General features: G+C 37.4%; 1 protein-coding gene across 10 annotated transcripts in view; it reads right to left on the bottom strand.

The window, feature by feature from the left end:
* The window catches only part of OXR1 (oxidation resistance 1), a 304340-nt gene that overhangs the window by 49832 nt on the left and 228049 nt on the right, over positions 1 to 26459 (bottom strand). For 9 of the 10 annotated variants that reach the window (XM_049821593.1, XM_049821578.1, XM_049821620.1 and 6 more), the window contains 4 exons: positions 18309 to 18416; positions 17053 to 17172; positions 11211 to 11363; positions 1830 to 2014 (listed from right to left, as the gene is read on the bottom strand). In XM_049821593.1, the coding sequence (XP_049677550.1) occupies positions 1830 to 2014; positions 11211 to 11363; positions 17053 to 17172; positions 18309 to 18416 (566 nt within the window). The remainder of the gene's footprint in view (positions 1 to 1829; positions 2015 to 11210; positions 11364 to 17052; positions 17173 to 18308; positions 18417 to 26459) is intronic. The other variant, XM_049821637.1, reaches the window with a different exon arrangement.

Below are 26459 nucleotides of genomic sequence, written 5' to 3'. Positions count from 1 at the left end.
TATTTAGAAAAAAAACAAATAGTGGAAAAACATGATTTGAGTCTCAAATACCTCGAGACACACAGGTCTCATCAGATCTAGCTGTAGCTATTGGGAGTTCTGGTTACAGATTTAAGAAGTTTGAATTTTATTTTCCCCAAAATTTACAAACATGCCTCAAATTTTTATAAGGTTAAGGCACAAAAGTGCTGGGACTGAAGAAAATGCTAGAAGTTCATGTTCCATGTAATAGTTTATGAAGTCAACAAGAAAGATAAATCAAATTGGACATACATGGCTCAATGCATGGTGTGACCTTTTATTACTAGACATGTTTTCATTCCATATTCATTTATATTATAAAAAACAGAAAATATATGTGCTACAAGAGCACAAAAGTCAACAGGGCATGAAAGGTACATTTGTAAGTCAACAGTAAGTCATTAAGAAACTAAATATGCTAGGAAAAAGACTTGTTTTGCAACTGCAATGGTACGATTCAAACAGGCAGATTAAAAGAAGTAATCTAATTTTCATAATCTCATTATTTGCACTATACATCAATTGAAGTAGGAACTATGAGCCACTTTTTAAAACTCAGTCTGGAAAACAGACTTCCAGAAATCAATCATGCTGAAGGCATCATCATTCTACATCAAAAGCCCCCAAAGTACTACTACAGTAATACATGTATTAGTTGCTCTTTCAAGGAAATGCATGACTTCAGGCAGCAAACAAGACCATGTCAAGATATCAGTTTACTATCAGGTCTCTGCTGAAACTGAACTCAAAAATGGCATGAGACAAGTTATTTCTTCTGGTTGTCCAGATATTTAAGATTATCAAGAAAGATGTGCTTAGCATATTACCTGTAAGAACTGAAAAAGTACATTTTTTAGAGTTACTGAGTATCTCTACACTTTATTTAAAATGGTTGCATTTTAAGAGTTACACATCATGCAAGCAGCTTTACTCTCTCATACATATAGACAATTCTACCTTGGTTAAAGGAGTCCACTTCCCTGCAGTTAGATGGTCAAGGTAGTCTGCAAATGTTTGTGCTTTATGGGCTGTGATAGGTAAAGATGGCTTTTATTTTAAAAAAAAAAACTCCTTTTTAGCTTTGATGTTAGAATTTATCCTATTTCTGAGGACAGTATAAAAATTAGGCGACAGAACAGAACAAGGATTTTTCATAATGCTGTTTAAAGTCAGTTTTAAATGCCTACCATGCTAAACACCAGTAATTAAAGCTGACTGATCCAAATTCATTCTGTTCACCCCCAACAAGGCTAGACCCAAAGGCAAATATGCAGTTCCTACCCTGGCCAAAAAAGGAAAAGATATACTCCTAATACCATAAAAATATATACAAGTCTCATAAAGTTAGTCTTACAACCATTTATCAGAGCAACAAGAGTTTGAGAAAGCAAGTGGAAAATGGTAAACAATAAAGACTTGCACCTAAAGCTGTTTCAGTTGAACTCTGCTATTCTGTGCATCAGTTTTTAAATTGCTGAAAAATCAAACACATCTGTTATTGTTTTCATAGCAAGGAAGGGGAAGAGGAAGTGGTGTGGTACCTCTTGCTATACCCTGATTTTTAAAAGAGACTACTGGAGGAAATCAGAATCCATGTATATAGAAAAGGATTTATTCTATATAGTATATAGAATGTGAAAGCTTAAGGTAACGTAAGTTTTCTCAGTGGCCTTTCTAAGCCAATCTTTGATGATGTTCTTAAAAAAGAAAACAACAGCAGAAAATGTGGGTTTTGTAGTTTTGTATGGTCAGCAATATGGCTACAGTTCATATTTACTTAAAGCTTTATAAATACTATCCTATCTTACATGGTTAACGAATCCTTAATTTTGCTGTCCACAATTTCCTTATACAGAGCAGCTGACATCACTTCTTCCATTGGACACATGATGCCATACTCTTCACAGCCGTTCTCTTGGACCAGAGGATCCATTTTATGAGGATCAAACATTATATTATTTGGCGTCACTAGCAGCACACCATTGACTGTACCCTAAAACGAGAGGGAAAAGAAGTGGTAAATTTCTTCCTTCATATTTCAGCTTACTCTCAATTGTTTTTGTAGGAAAAAAGGGTTTCTAATTTGTTTTTAAAGCATCTTTATATTTAAGCAACTTTATACAGTTTCTTATGTTTTGCAGTCACCTAGAAACATAACTATTTTTCTGGGGAAGCAAATTAATGCCACCTACTTTCCCAAAATAAAACAATATTGTTCCTTACAGATTCTTAATAGCTGAGTTGAGTGGAGGAAAAAAGCCACCCCAACCACAAAAAACCAAACCAACCCAACCTCCACACACCCTAAAGGATATGCTAGGCGGCTCCTCTGAGGTAAAGATACATCCTTCCTAGATAACCACACAGCTTATTGTTAGTTTTGCAATAAACTTCAAGCACTGTCTAAAACCTGACTCTTAACTCTTCTCACTTTCTACTATTAAAAGAACAAAATAAGAATGATCTTCCAAAACCATCATTTATCTTCATTTTCTTTACAGAAAAGCAACAGCAGTATCTGATACAAGTCATTCTAACTTAATGGACCTGTTCACTGATAGGACAAATACTTTTATAGAATGAAACTAGATAAAAATATTAAAGATTTTTAAAGATGCAGCTGCAACAAGATGCAGCTCTTGATGGATTTAATCACAATGATAGTGCTGCAGTACATGAACACAATTAGATTTTAAACTTCTAGTATGAAAAAGTTTAAAGCAAGCTGATACACTATGAGCTGCAGGGTTCTTATACAATACAAATACCAAGCTAATTTACAATAGATTGGTTTTGTGTTTTTTTTAAAGCATTAGAAACTCACACAAACATCAACACCAGTTGCCTGCTAAGAAAATTCATTAAACTGTTAGAACGGTAGAGTTTGAGCTAAAACTATGAACTAGAGGAAATCTAGCTTTAAGCAGGATGAAAGTGATCCTTCAGTTACAGATCCTAAATTCTAAGGACTTTACAAATTTAGAAAGACATTCAAAACTTTTGTGCAAGAATCACAAAAGAATTGCTTCATGGGCTGCTGAAGCTTATCAGGAATTGAATAAATATCCAGCTCACTGATAAAATGTTCACAGTGATTACAAACATTGTGTATTGAGGGGACTGTTTGTTTTCAGTTTTGTTTTAAGATGACATATTAACACAGCATGAAATACAACTACAGTCCTTCCCAATTCCAGAAATTTGTTCCCAGCACTGTGATGGTTGACCTTCACAGTAGAAAGACATGCCATATAGTGAGCAGAAAATTACAAGTTATAAAAAACAAACCAAAAATAGTATTAAAGTCTACAGCAATGACCAATGGTATCACTATTATGGAAAAATGAAAACAGTCTCAAAAGCAGCTCAAGCATCTATACTTAAGTCCCCTTAGTCGTTATGAGCCTAGTCAGGTTTTGTATATGCATTTTAGAGTACAAACATACACTAAAGACTTTAAAGTTAGCAAAAGATGTTTACATAATTCCAAGGTGTTTAAGATACTGAAACAAAACTGTCACTGGCATTTCTTTCCCAGCACTCTATTGTGGAAATAGAGTTTCAAGGTGCAAAAAGGAACTCCAAGAGGATGACTGTTGACAGAAGTCTATTTGGTTATATCGACTGTAGTCTAGAAAATATATTTAACATGACTGCAAAAGCCACTGAGTCTACTCAGAAGAACAATTGCTTCTCTAAACAAATACTACTTCCATAAATTCAGTGCACAATGCAAAAAAGCAGCATAATTTCTAAAGCTCAGCTCTTTCATTAATGACCACACACAAAAATGGAATTTTATTAATATTCTCCAGATTTGACCCAAAAGTCAAGGCCATAGCCTTGATGGCAGTTGGACTAGGTGGTCATTGTAGGTCCCTTCCAACTGAAATATTCTGTTCTATTCTTTCACTGTCCACATGTTGCTTGTGCATCTTCAGAACAGTCAGGCTGGAGAGGAAAAAAAAAAGTAAGGTTGTATGACTGCTCTAGCTGAAGGATTTAAGTGTTCAACACCAACTTGTAAAATTATGTATTACTCAGTAGAAGCGATCAGTAATTAAGTTCATTGGAGAACTCTTCATTTCCAGACTAAGATTTTGTCTTCACTTGTTCACTATTTCATTAACCTTCCTTGATAAATCAAGTACACAGAAAGTGCTAAAACTTTTGAGGCAATAAAAGGAGATGACATTTTTCTATCAAGGGGTGAGCTGTTACAACTGACATATCACTCATGTCAACAAGGTCCCTGGTTTTATTGAACAAACAAAATCCAATGCTTTATCTGTGCTCTTGAAAGCAAGCTAAAAGACTGCTTCAGCTGGCAGTCCAGGTCAAAAAGTGGTTAAAGAATATTTTATTGCAAAATAAGTTAAAAGTTTAAGTCAATTTTACATTGCTTATCTGAACACTAGAGAGTCACAACATTAGAATGAAGATGCATGAAGAACCAGCTGCACATCTTCTCATTTCAGTTATCTTGCTTCAGCCTCAATTGTAGCAGTTCAGAAAATACCAACTTACCCCTCCCAAACCCCACAGACCAAGCTTGTCAATATTTTAAAGAAATGTCATCCTATGCAGGACAGAAGTCTGTTTCCAGGGCAAATTTGAATGTATTTAAAGCAACTGTACGTGTTTAGACTCAGACACTGAGGAACAGTAGATACAATCTTTCTGCAGGCAAACATTTAGCCGAAGAAGTGTGCAAGACTACTGACTACATAAGAAAAACAAGTTTGAGACCTTCTATTGCAAATGGAAGCTTCCTAGAACAGTCTGACAATGACCTACCTGATGGCAGAAAAACCAAACTTGTATATCAGGCAGTTGTCCCCAACACATATGGAAGATTCTAAAGTCTACCTCTGCAGCGTCAAGCAAAGACACAGCTAGAAACCTAGCTGCTGCTTATCTTGGTCTTAGAGGAAACCCTCACACCAGTAAGGAAATACTCAGCCTAAAAATTAATCTCAAAGTGTAATTCCATTTAAAATTTATTACACTGATAGAGAAATAAAGAATTAAACCTTTGAAACTAACAGGCTTTTATGTGTACTTGACTAAGCAGCTGATCAAACACTTCACTTGACTGTAAGCAACTGAAAGATTATACAGGTGTCTTGAAAACACAGCTTTATAGTGCCTCAACAAGAGATGACCTATTTTATTGTTATCTACTTAAAGGTGACAGGAGGCAGACTGATAGGTTTCTGGCTCACAAGTTACTTGATATGGTCCACAGTTACTACCTCATCACTTCAGGGTACTTCTAGAGAAGAACTGCTGCCCCAAATTTACAGGCTAGAAATGAGATTCTTAATAATACTCTAAACATCATTAATATTTCTGTCTTTTTTATTATTATTATTACCAACAATCACTGAATGTTAACCTAAGTAGCTTGGTAAAGCTCAGGTAAGAGCCAGATAAAGAAACATTTTGTTTGGTCCCAAGTTTAAATTATTCTTTTTCAGACATGCCAGTGTTTCTGCCACCTTCTCTAACAATTTCTGTGACTCTCTTTAAGACAAATGGCTTCCGTCTTCACTACCTTCTAACTCGTTTGCAGGAGTAAAGCTTCCTTAAAACCTGTCAAACATGTATTACTCAACAGATGGAGTTTCTGGCATGGACAGAAACCAAGTGCTATTGATTCTGTGAGGGAAAAAAAAAAGGATAACATCAGCACAAAACATGTAAGTGGGAGCATACATTCATCTAGCTAACCACTGGTCAAGAACTGCTTATGGCATTATGCTAGTCTTCCCTGAAAGATGGAAGCAGCTCCAGCCTCTAAGAACTAACACCACAGTTTTGCACAAATAAAGACAAAAATAACATATCCTCTTTAAAGGAGAGTACCTGAAACTTAATTCCCTTATTGGTTTACCATTATGGATCAGACAGACTTCTATGTTAGCATTCCTACAACACATATACTTCAGAACTATTGTCTTCAGAGTAAGCTAATGATAAACACTTGAGCATTTTAGTACCATGCACTCATTTAAGGCTCTGAACAAAACTTTTCTAGTTACTCATACACATTTATGCACTATGGCAGCAGATGTCATAGTTGTTCCAACAAAATACGCAGAAATGGGTAGCAACACTGATGCCAGGAAAAATACCCTACAGCATACTTTAGTGGCCTATTTTTGATAGCCTAACCTCCCCTGCTATTCCCCTGCTATCTTACAAGTACTGAAGATGACTGAGAGCCTAAAGTCTACTCCCCATATAATCTTCTTGGTTCCCTGCTTTTGTAGCAGGGAGAAAGTTCCAAAGCTCCCTTTACAGCCTAGCTGAGCTGCTGAAGATATCGTCAGCGTGAATATATTCTTCAGAGTAAAAAATAGCATGGGGGGCTTGCTTACTAAGTAAAGCCCTTCCTATGCCATCACTTACCCATATCAACACAAGGAGATGAATCCAGCTTCTCCTTTGTGGTCATGCTCTGTTATGCTGTGTCTTCAGCACAGATCACTTCAATGATAATCAAATATTTGTTGAACATTTTAGAACTGCTCTTTGACTTTATTTTATATGAATTCAGTTTTCAAAGTGTTTTCAAAAAATTATTTGTACCAATAATGTAGCTAAAGAGAGACAGATCACCAAATCAGTGCACAAGCATAAGCAAAAAGATTGTATTGTGCATGCCATTGCCCAAAGTCCTACATGACTCCAGTATACTGCTAGTATTTGCTCTCAGCTCCTACATTTCTAGTTGGGGAGGGGGGGGAGGGTGTTTAAAATAAAAAAGCCTATAAGCAGCTCAATTGTTGATAGAGGATTGTGGGAAACAGGTTTTTTTAGGACATCTTCCACCAAATAACCTGTGACTTGTTTCTCTTGGACCATACTTCTAACTAGGTGTTGAGGAAAAAAGTATCAATATCACCGTCAATGAAACTGAAGTAAAAATTAGACTCTGCATATAACTACTACATAGTTCAACATGGTATCGTTACAGGAAGGTGTGGTTCTTGAACAAAACTCCCCAAAATACTACTCCTAGCAGTCATGTTTCCTGTATGTAAGACAGATTCTAAGGACGTGAAGTGAACTTCTATTCAGGTGAAGTTCAGATTTAACAGCCTCAAGGAGAAATGCCAAGCCACTTTATTACTGAAAACTGTATAGACACATTAGGCTATTAAAAACAGATCCCTTCAGTCTTAAAGCTGGTCCACAAAATATTAATCCAGATAAACAAAACCATGCGTATTGAAAGTAGATTAAACTGCACCTGCATGCAGATATTCAATTCTGAATCAGTTTTAACTTCTTTCCATTACAGTTCCTTAAACCTCAGGAAGTAGGAGCTCTAAATCCTATACAATATCTGAGACAGAAATTCAAACAATCATTATAAAGGGAGGATTAGAGCCAAACTTTATGACATTGGTGAGCCCAAACATTAAGATTAGGCAGTTCAGTAAAACACACATTTAAGAAGGTTTGAGAGGACTTCTGACAAGCAGTTCTCAAACAGAGGTTACGTCTACATAATTCCATTACATTCTTGAACACATAAGGTAGAACAAAAACTGTAATTCACATGAAGATAACAATTTACTTCTATTCTTTGTTTCTCGTAGAAGTTTTGAAACTTGTCAGTGTCCTGTTTTTCACTTCATGAACAATGTGTTTGTCCTTTTTGTGTCCATATTTCCAGGCTAGTGTTTTGGGGTTTTGTTTGTTTAGTTTTTTTAAGCCTTAGTATTAGTAATTTTCCTTTACCTACTACTTTTCAAAACAAGGCAAGTAAACAAGCAAGCATAGGAATGAACAAAGAATTTCAAAGTCCTCTATTAGTTTCAGTTTCAATCAAACAGACTATTTAAGATACCTTTTTCTGCCTTCCATGAACAGCGCAAAGAATGAAAAAAGAGCAGCACACTTTTCCACAAAAGAAGTGCACAGTGTGGCTGCAAGAAAGGGCATGCCTACATACACAATTAACAGTGAGTTAAGGTGTGACTGCAGCACATTGGTTACACTGATTTATTGTCTGACCAGGATGTGGCATGTTCACACCACCCTGTTACTGTGCCGAACACCCTGCCTTTAACAGTAGCCATAACCAGACAACAGACAGCAAATACTAGAGCAATTGTTTCCACGTTCCAGCTACCACATCTCAAGAGAATTCCTGTATGCTTGTCCAGGAAGTCACAGGTGTGACAAAAACCATATACAGAATAACAAGTCTTGAAAAGTGAGAAATTAGACAGTCTTAACGTAATGCAGGTCCTTTTGCATATGTGAAATTAAACACATCGAAAAGAGGCTTTCACTAGATTTTAGTTTATGAGCATCAGTCATAGGGACTACTGAGACTTCACACCTGAAGCCCTATAAAACAGTTAATGAGCTTCAAAATCACTTCCAGAGTGGGAAACAGGAGGTGCATCTTTTAAGCATTTTCCAGAAAACATGTAAAGATCTATCATCCTGCATCATCAGGAAATGTATCAAGGAGAGGATAAGACAACATGCCAGAGGACATTCCTACCACATGTGACACAAAGGCTAAATTATATGCAGAATTTAAGAAATCCGGCACTCAAATCTGAGCAAGTTAGCATTCATTCCTCTCCCCATTCACCTCCCCACATACAGACTGATAATGTGGTGGATTACACAACTCTTCAGAAACAGAATTCTCCTTGAAGCTCTTAGAAAATAGCCTGTAAAGATGCAAGTCAAAAGACAGATGCTGTAAACACTCCCCATAATATTCTGACGAGGAATTACAGCACATAAATACTACGCTGTAAATTTTAACCCTAGATTATATTTTTCCAGTACAGCCGATTTCTAACAGAGGCTCACAGTTCTCAATTCCTCTGCATCAGAGCACTCAAAACTGAGACGTAATGACTTGTCATCATCAACCTAAAAAAAGTCAGGTAGGGACACAATGCAAAGAGTGAAGCAAATTAACTGCAAAGTAGACCAAAGTAACAAAGCTTTTCCAGTACCTGCCTTACCAACTTTTAACACGTAGCTTTTGCCAATATACACATACGGTCAAAAAGCTGTATGTCTAGACTTGAACAGACCTGCAAACCTTTCCATCAGCTAAAAAAAAAAAAAAAAAAAAAAAAAGGCAGTTCTAAGAGATTCTCATTAATCTGTTTATCATTAGTGTAACTGTATTGGGTTTGCATGGCAAGGTTTTAGTAGTGGGGGTTACAGGGGTGGCTTCTGTGAGAAGCTGCTAGAAGCTTCCTCTATGTCCAACAGAGCCAATGCCAGCTGGCTCCAAGATGGACCTGCTGCTGGCCAAGGCCAAGGACATCAGTGACAGTGGTAGTGCCTCTGGGATAATGTATTTAAGGAGGGGAAAAAAGGTTGCTGAGGAACAGAAACTGCAGCCAGAGAGAGAAGTGAGAACATGTGAGGGAAACAGCCCTGCAGACCCCCAGGTCAGTGAAGAAGGAAGGGGAGGAGATGCTCCAGGCACTGGAACAGAGATTCCCCTGCCGCCTGTGGGGAAGACCATGGTGAGGCAGGCTGTCCCCCTGCAGCCCAGGGAGGTCCGTGGTGGAGCAGATATCCACCTGCAGCCCATAGAGGACCCCACGTTGGAGCAGGTGGATGCCCAAAGGATGCTGTGACCCCATGGGAAGCCCACACTGGAGCAGGCTCCTGGCAGGACTTGCGAACCCGTGGAGAGAGGAGCCCACGCTGGAGCAGGTTTTCTGGCAGGACTTATGACCCCGTGGGAGACCCACGCTGGAGCAGTCTGTGCCTGAAGGACTGCAGGCTGTGGGAAGGACCCACGCTGGAGCAGTTCGTGAGGAACTGCAGCCTGTGAGAAGGACTCATTCTGGAGAAGTTCATGGAGGACTGTCTCCCATGGGAGGGGTCCCACACTGGAGCAGGGGAGGAGTATGAGGAGTCCTCCCCCTGAGAAGGAAGGAGCGGCAGAGACAACATGTGATGAACTGACCCCAACCACCATTCCCCATCCCCCTGCGCCACTGCAGGGGAGGAGGTAGAGGAAATTGGGAGCGAAGCTGTGCCTGGGAAGAAGGGAGGGGTGGGAAGAAGGTGTTTTTAAGATTTGGGTTTATTTCTCATTACTTTACTCTGATTTGATTGGTAATAAATTAAATTAATTTTCCCCAAGTCAAGTCTGTTTTGCCTGTGATGGTAATTGGTGAATGATCTCTCCCTGTCCTTATCTCAACCCACAAGCTTTTCATTATATTTTCTCTCCCCTGTCCAGCTGAAGGGGGTAGTGATAGAGCAGCTTTGGTGGGCACCTGGCATCCAGGCAGGGCCAACCCACCACAGTAACTTATCTGCAAACCTATTGCTGAGCAACACAAAATAACAGTATTTGTATACACATACCCGAGCTTCAGGTGAAGAAGTACTACAAGTACTTTGAGTTTCTTCGCATTCGTTCAGCTTGAGTGAAGGCATGATTTTTCATGACTAAAGTATCTAATAGTCATTTTTCTGTGGGGTGGGAGAGCAATATATTTTGTTTTCTCCTAAAGCATTCTGAGGTAAAGGCTTTTGACATGATCTCAGTCCCTAGAAATCTGTGCAAGACCTGCACACCTATGAGCGGAATGTAAGTTAACTAAGCACCACTAACTTGGAGTTGTTTGTGTAATGACAGAGAGAACTGTAATTACTGCTTCAAAGGAAAAAAATAATAAAAAAAGAATTTTAAAAAAATCATGATTTCTACCATACTATACCCAACACAGAAGTGTTTACTTACAGAATTAGAGGTTAATTCTGCTCACTGTTCCACTTTAGGAAAATAGAAGTGAAGCTACCCAACTACATACTTCCTTATAGTTTAAGCCATGTTCTTCTCCACTCGACGTAAAGAGAATTACTTATGAGAGATATTAACACAGGGAACAAACAGATCTCATGCCCTCAACACAAGAGAATCACTTAACAGTATGGGGGAAGTCTGTCACAAGTAAGTGACATATTAGCTACTTGCATCACATCTAAGAAACAACTGGTCTGGGAATCCAAAGGAAACTGAATAAAAAAATGGATATATAAACACACACATATATATATATGCATGTAAGCTGATCCATCTACCTATCAGTAACTAAATTTTACTGTATGTTGGTTTACATGTACTTCATTTTTACATCCCATACAGTAACAGTAAAACCTGAATGTTTAACTACCTTGCCATTAGTGATGTACTTGCAATTAATTTTTAGAAATTTCTCTGTAAATGCTTCCTCCTCTTCAGAAGTGGATGATACCACTCTTGTAGGACGAACACACGCATGTACTGGTGAAGCACCCAACTCTTTCTGTTGGACTCCATCTGGATCCTAAAAGGGAATATAAAAAAAAAAACTTACTGATCAGCCTTTTTCACTATTAAGAGATCTTTTGTTGTGTAATTTCTGTTCTTTTTCTTTGATATAAAAGCAAGTGTAAAAATAAGGTTCCAAATCCACTGCAGTTTAAAGGACTGCTTTGATCTGATAGTGTATATAACTAATCAACCACAGTTTAACCAGCCCACAATAAGAAATGCTAGTGGGCAAAGATACTCAGAATCAACCTGGAAATAAACAACAAAATGATCAGAACTCACATAAGGAAACTATCCAATATACTGTCACATGCAAAACCTGAGTAGAAGGTAGAAGAAAGGATAATTTTCCAACTTCAACAAACAAAAGTTCTATTACATGTCTTCTGTTATCCTTCCATAATATTATACACTACTTTATGTTGGAAAGACCCTCTGAAGGTCAGCTAGTCCAACCCTGTGTTCAAAGCAGGCCTAAGCCTGCATTAGATCAGTTGCTTAAGGCCCTTCCAGTCGAGTTTAGTCTTCAAGGCTGGAGATTCCACAGCCTCCCCAAGAAACCTGCTCCAGTGTTTAACCACCCTCACCATGAAAAATATTTTCCTGTTATTTAACCAGGACCTTTTGTGCAGCAACTTGCAGCTGCTGCCACCTATAACTTTACTATGGAACCTCTGAAGACCCTGACTCTTCTCCTCCCTCTAACCTGTCTAGTAGGTAGTACAACACAAAAATCAGGTTGTCCCTAAGTATTTTCTTCTCCAGACTAAACAAATCCAGCTCTCCCTGTGTCATGGTTTAACCCCACACAGCCACTCACTCACTCCCCCCCTCACCAAGTGGGATGGGGGAAAAAATTGGGAAAAGAAGTAAAACTCGTGGGTTGAGATAAGAACGGTTTAATAGAACAGAAAAGAAGAAACTAATAATGATAATGATAACACCAATAAAATGACAACAGTAGTAATAAAAGGATTGGAATGTACAAATGATGCGCAGGGCAATTGCTCACCACCTGCCTACCAACACCCAGCTAGTCCCCGAGCAGCAATTCCCTGTCCCCACTCCCCCCAGTTCCTATACTGGATGTGACGTCCCATGGTATGGAATACACCGTTGGCCAGTTTGGGTCAGCTGCCCTGGCTGTATCCTGTGCCAACTTCTTGTGCCCCTCCAGGTTTCTCGCCAGCTGGGCATGAGAAACTGAAAAATCCTTGACTTTAGTCTAAACACTACTGAGCAACCACTGAAAACATCAGTGTTATCAACATGCTTCTCATACTGAACTCAAAACACAGCACTGTACCAGCTACTAGGAAGACAGTTAACTCTATCCCAGCTGAAACCAGGACACCCTGCCAATCCTTGTGCCTCAGACGTTTCCATCTCCTGCTCATCTTAATGGCCCTCCACTGGACTCTCTCCAGCAAATCAATCTTTGTCTTGTACTGCAGGTGCCAGAAGTGGACACGATACAGCAAATGCAGCTTCACAAGCCCTGCAGACAACAGAATAATCACTTTCCTTAACCTGCTGGTATTCCTCTTTCATCTGCCACCTGGCATGTGATAAGCCTTCACCATCACAAGTGGACATTGTTCAACACGTATGTCAGGACACTAGCTTCAACCACTCCTAGGTCCTTAGTCGTCTTCTGCAGAACTACCATGTAGCTAGCCAACCCTCACCCTGTACTGCCACATGGGGCTCTTTCTCTCCCAAGCAGGTCTTAGCTGTTGTTGAACTTTATGAGGTTTCTGTGAATTCATTTCTCTAGACTCCTGATGTCCCTCTGATGATGCCTTGCCCTTCCCTACAGTGTATTGACCACTTTCCCTAACTTTTACTGCCCCCCGCCCCCAAGCTTGCTGATAGTTCATTCTATCCTCTGTCCCACCATTCAGGTCATGGATGGGAAGATTATAAACAATAGTAGCCCCCACAGGGACCCTTTAAGGATTCCTAACTGTCCACCACCACAGAAAACAAACAACAAAAAATGACCAACCACACGCACACATACTGAATTGCTTTGAGCCCAAAGATCCTGCCAATTTTGCCAGCCCATCTTGCAGCCCACCCATTCAGTTCACATATCCCCAGTATTGTAACAAGGTTGCTTTGGGACAGCGTCAAGGGTCCGGCTCTAGTCAAGGTAAGCAACGTGCACTGCTCTTCCTTCATCTGCTGATCACACAAATCACTTTGGTCAGGCATGATACGCCCTTGGTAAATTCACTTGGGCTGTTCCCAACCATCTTCGTCTTTCACACACCTGGATATAGCTTCCAGAGGATTTCCTTCATGACCTTCCTGGGCAGATAACAGGAAGAGTTGTCTGTCTTGCTGTCTAACAGTACATCCAACAAACTAGTGAACATGGAACCCTACCAGGGACAGGACAGACACTGAAAAAATTGTTTTCAAATAAAAGCTACGTGTATAGTAGACAGACTGTGCCGAAGCCTATTTTATAGTCACATCAACCCTGTTTTGGAGCTTAACCAACATTTAAAGACTTCCATTTCATATATAATTGCTATTTTTAGTTACTAATAAAATATTACTATTTATATAAAAAAACCCATGAACTATTTTTCCCTTTAGTCTTCTGCTTTTTTGTTCAGGTCTATTCGCTAGTACAGATTGCAGCTAAATGCCTTTAATCATATCCAGGAACATTAAGCACAATTGTTTTCAGCTTATCATCTCTCTGGCAGTACTTTAGCCTTCACCTGCATCTTTCAATTTTAGTTAAAAAGCAAACAAAACACCAAAACCAACTTATAGAACACTGAACTGAATTTCGCTAAAAAAGCTAACGAAGATATAATTTAAAAGCAAACTTCCTAGAAATGAGTTCTCCTTCTATGTATGCCTTTCTCCTAAAAATTATGTGGTCAATTCTGTTACACATATAACTTAGCAAGTGGCTGCAAGAGTTCCCAGCTGATATCCAAGTCCACTGTGAATAAGCCAGCTATTTTTCAATCATACTGCCACGTGACATAGAAGCGGGAATAATACTGGTGGCAGACTTTCAAATTTAATGCTGACACCCTTGTCACTACATATTATTTTGAAGCGGATTTTAAGTTTTATAGGTAGTAAAGCTTATTGGATCTTCTCAAATATGTGTATCAGACTGCTGAATGAAGAAACCCTTCACAAAACCCAGCAGCGTAAGAAAGTCTTAAAAATATGAGTCCTTACACACACACTGACACACACTGACACACTAACAAACTTATTGAAATAAACACCAAAATCTTAGCTTAAGTGTAGCAACATAAAAAAAAACACTTAAACAAGGTTATGCAGGTCTTACATTAGCCACATGCTGGTTTGTATTTAGCCACACAGTTGTGTTAAGCTATTCCCATGTTTGATAAAACAGAAACAAAAGAACAACGCATATCAGAGTTTATATTTTGCCTCAACAGAGGTTCAGATATTGGTTAGTCTTCTTACTCAAGTTCTAGTATGAACTCAATTTCAATGACTGTAGCACAGAGAGAAGACCCCTTTACACTATAAAAGCAGAGTAACATATTCTATTTACCTTGAAGTGTGCTTAAATTTAAACTGCAAATCTGGAGTCAAAATTGGAGGAGAGTCAAAGAATAGAGACATCAATAGAGAGCATTAGAGAATATATGCTAGTATTTATCTCATTCATAAGGATAGCAATCAGTAAAGACAGAAAACAGAAACATGGAAAACAGGTGCTATGATGAAGAACAAAACCCTCCAGCCTTAACTACTCAAATAGAAATTGCTTTTGCTGTTATTGCTGGAGAGATTGTTTGAAAAAAATACCCAAACACACACACAGAGTCCACAATGACAAGTGCAAGTGATTTCTGTTCTTTGCTTTCTTTTGAAACACTGTACCTAGGAACGTTCCTTCCCCCCTTACATGTACTTCAAAAGACCTCAAACAGAAAATTCCATATACACTTCATTATATTTTTTCACATTACTCGTTTGTTTGATTTTCCCTGAGGCATTTAAGAACTGCTTGTAGTGATCCACAACACGCAGTGATAGGCACAAAATAGTTCTGCAACAATACAGTAAGTGTCAGTTAAATAAAGTCTAGCACCCAAATTGTTGCTAACATTGAACTGCCTACACTAAACAAAACAACCTTTTGCTTAAGAGGATTTTAACTGCTAAAGCGTTTTAATCTACTTTATTTCTTCTACAGTTTCAAGCCTTTATCTTTGCTATGGGTATATAGTCAATAAAAAAAGTTTCAAATAAATTACAGGTATGTTTACACTATTAAGCCTCCTTAACTACTATATGCAAACAAGCATATACAAAATAATCCACAAAAGCAAGAATAAGGTATTTTTGTGACATGGGATTTCATGCATTGTAGGAAGAGCTCTGACTTCTAGTAGTAAAATTAACAGTTTACCCTTGAGCAACTTCTCACAACATATGCTATATGGGTAGGCCTATCCTAGCATTTACAGCCATTCTGAGACTGATATAGAAGAATGTATTCTTGCAGACTAGTCTATTTATTGTGCTACAACACCTTCAGTTTGCCATAAAACATAAAAGAAATTATTCATTACAAATGACAGCAGACATCTCACGAGAACAGGCATACTAAGTCAGAGTAAAGGTATAATAGCAAAACCAAATAGCAATATTCAGTAGAAAGGGTCATCACAGCCTTTGTAATGCAGCTTGGGAACCTATTCAGCAACAAAGCAACACCTTTATATTTAAACTTCTCTGGACCAAGTCATGCAAGCAAATAAATAAATAAATAAATAAATGCTTAAAGTCTCAAACGTTCCTAAACTTTGAGCACACAGCATCTTGGGAGTAGACATTTTACAACTTGACTGAGTGCTATCAAGAAGTGCTATCAAGAAAGTTTCTTACTTGAGAGAAAAGATAACAACAACAACAACTGGGAAAAGAATAGTAGTGACATATTAAGAAAAATCTGAATGAGGTCATAATTGTACAAAGTGCAGAGAAACTCAGGCTCTGATACTGCCTCTTCCTGGTTGGAGATCTCCCCATGGAATTCTGTTGACAGCAAACCAGTGTCCCTGAAAAGACATGCTTTCGCAAAGCTAGCTCCTAGCCCAAATCCTACATTTGAGCTGAATTACAGAGCAGCTTTGACTGCTAAACAGTTTTAGTATTTGAAAGTCTACAAAGGTAGAACTACCAAGTAGAAGTCAGCTATCATCAACTCCATATTAACCCTTCACTGAAACACTTTTTTTCTTTACTTCATTTTGCCAAATGAAACTGGAGAACCCCCTTGCACACCTCTATAGGGAGCAGGGGGAGCCCTTACCTTTTAGCTACTTGAGTATTCTTGCCAATTGCTACAAAAACTATCAATAAGATTAGATAAATGTTTAACTAGTTCTAAAAGGTAACAAATACAGAAATGCAACAGGAACTAGTATTTAGATTTCAGTGTGCAAGGATAGTATTTTGCTATAAGTAACTTGCCTTCAAATCAGTTTTCACACAGAAAACTGTCATTTACAAAGATTAAAAGCTTGTATTTACTTTTAAAACATACTACTTTACTTTTCAACTCCAACTGCTGTAAAGTACTTTCTCCCCAAAACAAAAGGATAGTTTAAGAAGAAAGCATAGCATCTGTAACATTTATCTTGTAAGGGAAAATTAATTTCAAGGACAACAGGTATACCTACATTTACTGTAGCCTTGTCAAGCTCTGCTTCGGAAGATGTAGGTGATAGGGGACTTATAGGACTTAGAGAGGGGGAGCTGTCCACACTAGAAATGTAGTCTGGGTCAGGAACATACAAAATCTATAAAGAAGATATAATGTAGTTAGAAGTTACGCTTTCAGGTTTACTTTAGATTTCTCATTAGTTCAGGTATGTTTGCTATGCTTTCTCAAAATAAGTTATACAAAATCATTCCTGCTCCCATTAGTTTTAACAGAAACTATGAGTTGAGGAAATAAACAATACCACACAAAGTACTACTTAATTTTAGCTTTTAAGGTTTTTAAATGCTGTCTTGAGAGAAGATTGATTTTTAGTCATAATAATTGAGGAAAAAGTTCAGATAAGAAAGCATTGGAAGTATATAGCATGCCAGAAACACCCAATACAGTGTCCAAGGAACACCTGCCCAATTATTTCTCTTGCTATTACTCCACTGTTTGAGCAACCAAGAAACAGGTTGGGGAACAAGTTCAAAGACATAGCTCTTAGCACTGAATGTACAAAAAAAAAAAAAAATCAACTGAAGTTATTCACTCCTTAAATATGTATTTTTGCCATGGTAGGCATTCAAGCTACCTAGACAAAGTTTTGCAGCAATCAGAAGTAAACACAGGATTCTTTCAAAGGGCTAATACCACAGCTGACCTATCACTTGTTTCCAGGCCCAGCTTTCAAAGAGAAGTGAAAAGTGAAAGAAAAAAAAAGGGAAAGAAAAAGTTGTAAGCAATAGTGACCTATAAGTGAATGATAGTTCATATAGTGCTGGTAAAGACAGCAAGTTTTCAGAGTGGAATAGAAACATTATTCAATTTATTAAAATAGAAATGCAGGCAGTAATATGCAGTCAGGAATGTTGTTTGTAAGCTGTACCCTAAATTTGTTTTCTGAGCTAGAGTTGTTAAATAGCCTACTGTATTTGCAAAGTAACAATTTAGCTTGTAGCCAAGTGTTATTATATACCATTAAGTGTATTTAGCTTTAAAAGTCCTCTGATCTTATTTGAGAGACAGGTAGCTTCATTACATGTTCCCTTTTTAGGCAGTTATTTAATAGGCACAAGGAATTCACAAACTAGAGAAAAATGAAAAAAACTCTTTCACAAAGCCAATAGGAAAACCACTAAGAGAAGTACTTTAACACTTTTTCTGGTAGATATGAGGAATATAGAGATAAAGATCTTTGTCGGATAAGTAACATAGATAGTGTAATAGTACCTGTCCAGGAACGACTGCTCTGGAGAAAAGCTTATTTAATTGAACCAGTTCATTGGGTGTTGTATCAAATTTCAAGGCAATACTGTTTAAAGTATCTCTTGATTCCACCTGTATCAATTGGGGAAAAAAAGAAAAACAAACCTGTGAGCAGTTAGTTCAAATAGTGGCTTACAAATTTTATCACGTGTAGATTTACCAAGAGTTTGATGAACTTAAGTCTTCATATCTTATGATTGCCAAAAAAACCACCAACCCCCCCAAACACACCTACCCCCTAAATATTAGTCTACTGCAACCCCATATAAGGACACCTGCCTTCCCACTGTTTGCAGGTGGCTAGAAGTCTCAGTCACACACCAAGCTGTAGGCTCAGCTATTGCACCAGAACTTCTGGTCTATAAATTCACTGCTGCATACCACTGGACCAATACATGATTGACTGGTTTCACAGAACACTTCATTCTCCCTCTTCCAACTCTTCTTCTCTGTTCTTCACTTACAGAAAAGCTGAAGCAATCTCTATATATGCAAACACACTCTCTCCCTACTTAAATAAGCTTCCATTAACCTGACTTTCAAGTAAAATCCATCACTGAGATAAAAAGCAAAAATACTGAAGCAAAACAGGTCAACCACTATGACAGCAGATGGAGCATGAGCACTTAGAGTAGGTGATTCCTGAGTAAGGAAAGGATTTTTTTAAGCTCTTATTTTCATCTCCATCTCCCAAAATGCATTCAATATGAACCAACAGAAGAAAGCAAAGGGAAGAAAGTTTTATTCACAGAGAATACCTCAGAATAAAGAATTCATAGCAAGCATTTAAGAATGGCGAAGATAATATGACAAGGGAGCATACAACCAGAAGTAGTTTATTGTGTAATGGCACAGGACTTCATAAACACTGTACCAGGAAAAAATAAATATTATCAGTTAAGAGAAGATGAAGCAATATAAGCAAAGCTACATTTGTGTTGCTAAATATGGAGCACAGCTAGAAAAAAAATAATCAACTGACTCCTATCTTAAATGTCTTCTCATTTGCCCCTCTTATTACATCTGCAGAAGTTATACACCTTCCACTCTATATAAATGTAAGTATTAGACTAATTATTCACAGGTTTAATTTTCCTTCTATTTTCAGGATGTTCACTTAACTTTCCTTGCAATTACAGAGAAGAATGCCTTCTCTTAAATTCCCTTTTCTTTGCTTCATTTTCAAGGGGAAGGCGGGGGGGGGGGGGGGGGCGAAAGACAAACCCATGTTTTTCTTCATAGTGTATGTTCTACACACAACTGTTTTGAGAAAGCCAGTGGATATCATTAGCTGACTCTGCATACCCTCTAGGTATCTTCTGCTCTTCACTCACTCACTTCACAAAAACGTGGGAGCACCATGTCTTGTACGCCTTGCCAGCTGTTGCTAGACTTAAACGTAGGTAACCTTTACTTCTGCTTGAACAACTGAACTGGGGCAGAAAAAACCCCAAACCTGAGGGTAGGGTGAGGGGAGGGAAGGAAAAGTCTCAGAGTATACATGTTTTAATAGCTTTTGGTACTGCTTGCTCTGAGAGTAGACCTTGACCTTACACAGTCCCACAGAAAAAGGCAGTGTTTGTAACCCAAAGACTAGAACGCTCTGTTTCCATTACTGCACTGCAGCGGAGGTAAGTAATAAAACATACATTGGGCTAGCCTGCTTCCAGCCATACTCTGTTGTGGACTGTTCCAGTTGAATTAGTATATTCCATATAACTAATCAGCATTATATGTGTTGCTGTCAGTAGAATGTAACAAAGCACATTCATTCTTCAAAGAAGCAGCAAACATTTTGCCGGAGTCGAGGAATATGTACCTATAGGTTATAGTGTTAGTTAATATTGGATTATTAAATATTCAATATTTTAATACATTTTATTTGCATTGCAAGAATAGCTAGCAAACAGAGTTCCTATTGGCTGCAAAGCAAAAGTGGCATATAACAAAAAAGTTATTTGCCCCTCAAAACACATTCCCACTTAAATATTCCAAAACTTAACACTGAACATAACATTAATCCCACAGTAATTTAGGAAAAGAAATGCTTTCTTTTTATTAACTTTTTTCAAAGTTCTGTCATGTTAGGAAACACATGTTGACAGTACAAGAATAACAAAGTATAACTGACAGATATCAAGAAACAAACTATATCCTTTATTTAAAGAAGTGGATTGTCTTCCAAGAAAAAGTGCTACAAATATAATGTACTCTGAAGACCGTTATAGTTCAACAGATAAAAACAGAGGGCAATTTGGGATAGTAACATGATTAAAGTTCACAAATAGGAGTTAAAGAATTCCTTTCCATACAGAATTCATTATCATTTTCTACAGGTGCATTTGTCAGTCTAGATTCAATAAAGAAAAAAAAGATAGGTATTGCCAAAGAAATGGCAATAAGCTTTTTTTTGATAAATTTCTAATTTTATTATGACAATTCTTTATTAGGAAGCCATTAAGGTAAACAAAGCAGCAAACATCTCTGTCTACTAGTATTTCAGGTATGAAAGACTGTATTGTAGTACCTCTTAGTAATTTAGTACTGTATGATCACATAGATATGAGGAATACAAGAATATTCTCATATGCCACTTTTAATTGGTACTGACAGCAGAAATCAAAACAGGACCCTAACCTGACCAGATATGTATTGCTTGTTCCACAGACGATAACAAAACTGAGCACCAAATCAAGGAACAGCAGTGTTTCCATCAGAAGCTCTACATAATACAGAAGGTTTGCTAAAACAAACTGTAAAGTGAAATTCAAAAGCTTTGCCTAATTCAAAAGTTTGCTCTCACATAAATGTTGGAAGACAACAGTTAGCTGCTAGGTAGATATTCCTTAGGTATCACTTAATGACTGAAACATTTGAGATTTTAAACTAACTTATGATGTAAAATAAATTGATTAAAAGCATCCAATTAAAGGCCACAAAGCTTAGGCCCTTTAAGAATGCATTCACTCTCTTCAGCCTTCAGAAATAAAACCATCTGGTGAGATCTCTTGGCAACTAAAGAGTTTATCTCACAAACCATGAACACAAGCATAGCAAATATAAGCTTCCTTTTCTTATTTGGCTGTAAAGCTTACAGAGGCAAATCTCCACACTACATGGGATTTCAGAGACCAGCACTGATACCTCCTTAAAACAAAGAAACTGTTCATGTAATAAAGGCTTCCTGAAGTATCTCCCTATATTCAAAGGCCTATTTTCCAATTCTCAGGCTATTATTTCAAAAAATAGAATCTGAACAGCCAAAAGCTGAAAGAATAGCTCTGTGGAAGAGCATAGTTTAAGAACTAACAAATTAAAAATGTGCCACCACATACCACAGCCACCCCCCAGCTTTTCCAATTTTTTCATCATCAATACTGGAAGAGAGGGCAAAAAGCCATTCCTTCTCTCTCAGAAAACACACTTTCTATACATTATGCATGTAGTTATATAAATGCTATTCTGAATATTAAGAATTTTACATAAATATTTGGATCTTAAAGCACCATGCTGAATCTTCATGGGGAAATTTCCCCTTTTGAGAAGAGAGGGGGATGATAAACAGTGATTGCATTGTTTCATGATTTTAACAGAATGGCAAGATTTGTTACAGTACAACTAAACCTCTGAAAAACAACCACCAGACATGTGAAAACACTATTTTATTCCCTGAAACAATCCGAAACAGACTTGAGCAGGCCAGCTGGTGCCCTGAAGTAGTTCAATACATATCATGCATTGGCTTTGCTTCCTTCAGTGTATTGACTTGAATATAAAGATTGAAAGATATGGATTAATGAAAATGTAGAAAGAAAACAAGAATCACTTATTCAGGGCTGCATTAAACTTAATGCACACAAACTCTGCTTTGCTGAACTTTGTGTGAAACTTTGCTGAAAAAGACTTTCTTAAAATATAAGTAGCTTTCCTATACTCAGTAGCAAGAGCTTCTAGTCATCAACTCTCTTACGTAGAGATAAGACACATAAGGCCTTATTACCTAGTTACTTCTGTCTTAGGTAGTCACTTACATATGTATACAAATAAGTCTAAAATTCTAAGTTAGCTGAAATCAGTTTTTTCAGATATGACTAAATACAGAAAGAGTGACTTAAGGTCCATATCTTCCACCTTCCTTTCCCAATAAAATCCCAAATCAAACACTCTTCAAATCATTGTGTCCCAATTTGAGCAGAGGTACATCCCATTACCCCTATTCCATTTCCAGAGCACTACTTATACACCCATGTTTGCCAAGTGCACTTGTGTGCACCAGGAGACAAATAGCTTCAGAGTCACTACTGACTATGGTTCAAACTGCCTTCATTTCTGCCCCATTACTAGGTGGCAAAGTTACTAAAACTGTTATTTAAAACAAATTTCTCTACTGATATTTTAATGAACTTTATTGCCATTGCATCTCAACAATTGGAGTTCACTCATACTTCTATTAAAAATTATACATTGAATACATATGAAACAGTTCCAAAAGAATTATTTAACTTTTTTTTTTAAAGTATTTAAAGACTAGTTGTCCAAGAACCAGAAAACAACAAAACAATCGTTTAAGAGTATTAAAAGGAACTAACAAAATTAAAGAGATGAGAAATCTAGAAGGAGGGGTGAGGACAAAGGGGGAAGAGGATACAACAACAACTTTGGTGCTGTACCCAAGCCTTCAGAAATATCAGATTATGACTACATTAGCTAATTATTAATAGGCCTAATGCATATAATTCACAACAGCAGGAAAACAGAACTTGTAAATACCATAAAAGCAACTTCAAAAATAATTTTAAAATTAGGTAAAAGATACAACAGATAAAGTAATATTTCATTGTGATCCACATTTTCCAAATGTCCCAAAATTGAGAAGACTAGGACAGTGGCATGCTCAAAGAAACATGACAGTCAGACAAGAAAACAATCCCTGGCTTTGAAATGGAAACGCTAAGAAAAAAAGCAAAACTCTGAAGTGTGTAGTAGTCTAAACAGCAGGTAAATGTTTACAATGGCAATAAAACTAGCTGCACCAGAAGACAGAACAACTTTTAGCATTCTTTATCCAAGCTACTGGAGGATTGAAAGCAAAATCCACAGTTACTCTAGAAAGATATTAGCAGATAACTCACCATTTATCTACTTTCAAATTAAACATGTTCAGCAAGTCATTACAAGAAATTCCAAGTATTCATGTAGGTTCAAAGTCTAGCAAACTTTCACATGATTGATGATACCACAAAAACACTTGTCACCCACACCCCTTGAGCTAAGGGATCAAAAATTCCTCCTTGTTTTAAGTTAAGAAGCTGACTTCAGAAGCCCCATAGTTTTGTTTGCAGTATACGCATCTAACTGGTTTCCAAGTAAAACAACAATAACAAAAAAAAAAAAAAAAAGAGTCCAGACCCAGTTTCCAGATGTTGGACTTGCCACTAAACTGGGAAAAGATCACATGCAGGAAGACTGGTAGTTCAAAACTGAGGACTTTGGCTTAAAACTTAGTCTTAAGACTCTGGTCTACTATAGGCTTCTGTGACCTTCATTAATTGATATCAGGCTCTTCTCATGATCTGGACATCCTACTCTGTGTATTAGGTGCTTATCTGCTATTTCAGGAGAAAAGCACAGCCTTCAATCCTGGGAGAGTTAAAGGGTAGGGAGTGGGGCCAGGAAAGGGAAGTCTTACATTGGAGCCTCCAACACTGATAAACCATACCATCTGCCTCCATTGCTCACTTGTAATTTATTTTTTTTTTTAAAAACAAAAAGTGCTTTTCCTGTATAGTCTATAGCACTTGAAAAAAAAGTATCTATACATAGCCACAATTATTCCCTGTTTCTCCTCAAAAGGAAGAGGGGTTAGAAGGCCTTTGTTGAAGTCATGCAACTGCTAGTATGCTGTTATCATTGGTGGTCAGCAGCCAACACTGTCTGCTTATGCTCCTTTATCTGTAGTTGGCTCCTCTAACACCTGTAGGCAGACACTGATTCTGTTTGTACAGCATGTGCGTAACACAAAAGACTTCAAATGCAATGTTAATGTAACAAAGTTATGTCAAATAAGCAATGTAAAAATGCTATTTTCACAACATAAAAAGCACTAAAGAAAGTTCTAGCTAGTAACAATAATTCACCTAAACTATTTGCTCTGTTGGTCCTTAGAGCCTGTTCATGTGCATCAGCTGTGTGCAGAAAGGGAAAACAACTGGCTTGGAGCACCAACCATGAATTCTGAAACAACAGATAATATCAATTTGCACCTAATCCATTGACTGACATTCAGAAAAGGAGAAACTATATTAACTTAAAAAATTTAAAAAATTGTTCACTGTCTAAGCAGTAACAGCAAAATTAAACCTGAATTTTCTGTATCCTTCAGAGGAAGTTTAGGACTTGCTTCATTTACTTAGTACCACATCTGTTGATATCTTCTCTTTGATGCTACATACAGAACAGTAGTTCCAAGTTTTCATGCTTTGGGAATTTTAGATTAAAATCTTTAACATTAACTGCTTTTTGGCTTTAGCTTTAAAGAGAAAATATATTTTATTGTTTATTTGTCCCCCAATTTTTTTTATTTTTTTTTTTAAATTCTGGTGGGAAGTATATTTCACCTTAAAAACCCATAGTTTGCATCAGTGAGATTCCATCTCACTCCAAACTTCAGGAATACAAATAAGCCCTTCCCACTTAAAACCATATAGCCACTGGAAAAATTAACACATTAAATTATTATTAAAAAAAACAAAGCAAAAAAACCCACAAACTTTTCAACAATACTGGGGGGAAGTCTGGTTTCTGCCTTCATCCTTCTACTACTTCTCAAAGCAGCAACACATGCAGACATGTAACTACATGTGGGTACGTGTGTGTGTGTGTGCTGTTGCTTTGAGAGGTCACAGGATGAAGGCAGAAACCAGACATAAGTTCATCTCTCCACATGGAATAATGTCATAAATAGTAACAGTAGCAAGTTATGACAACAGTTACCAGACCTCTCTTATGCATATAGCGAACACAAGATCAGTTCCTAAAGGTCAGGTCCGTGTATTTTATTAAAATATATATGCACAACACATAACCAAAAGCTCTGAAAACTCAATGCTACTTAAATACTTCACGAGTGAAATATAGAGCAAGACCAGACACAATATGGCATCTGTGAAGCTGAAATGCACCACGTTCCATAGATGCAACAGGCTCCTTTAGAAGCTGGACTAAGTTCAAGACAAAAAGTCCTTGATTCTTGTGAATTGTCTTTTTGACTCATGAGGAAGTGATGCATGCTTCAGTACCTACTAAGAAAGTTATTTTTGCAAATAAACCCCCAGCTACTGGAACATAAAAACCTGCAGAAGTACATGACAACTTGACACAAACATACTATTTTTAAACAGGAAACCTCGGTGCTTTAGCTTTGCCTGGAATCTTACATACCAAGGTAAATGCATGTACATGGTAGCAAGAGACAAGGGATTTACTGACTGAAGCCCCAGTTCTACAGAGTGACACCTGAGCATTTTTTCCAATTATTTCAGACAAAATGGGGTTAATGTAATAGAAACAACAGTCACATTTACTTTACTTTTCTTCAGCTGCTAGAACCTAAGCAGCAGAAATTTCTTTTTTGAATTTCAGCTTCAAGGAAGTGTTTAGTATAGGCTAGAATTATATTCAAATTCCCAATATAAGCCACACTAATGAAGTGCTTCTTGCTCCAATACACACATCCTCTGCCTCTGTCCAAACGACTATCACAGCCTTCTCAGTAGTTAAGCCATAACACAGCTTGGCTTAATGTAACATTAAGAGTTAAGTCTCCCGCACATCTCTTATTCTTGGAATAAGAGTACACCAAGAGGTCAAGCAAAGACTTTTTAATAAAGTTCTCATTTTTATTTTATCATGTCCAACTTCAAAAGCATTCTAAGATAACTGTGACAGACTTTCACTATTTTAATGTCAACCTTATAAGCATTATTTATAGGCTTATACTTCCAGTATATAACACAAGACAGATACTTCTCACTTCAGTTTCCCTTAGTAACCACAAATGTGAAAAGCTGACTGCAGCACAGTTTGAGGGTCATTTCAAGAACAGAACAGGCAGAG

Source organism: Accipiter gentilis, chromosome 2 (genome assembly GCF_929443795.1).
Source record: "Accipiter gentilis chromosome 2, bAccGen1.1, whole genome shotgun sequence".
NCBI classification, from domain to species: Eukaryota; Metazoa; Chordata; class Aves; order Accipitriformes; family Accipitridae; genus Astur; species Astur gentilis.
Note: the sequence above shows the minus strand (reverse complement) of the source record. Positions and strands in the feature narration are given on the sequence as shown.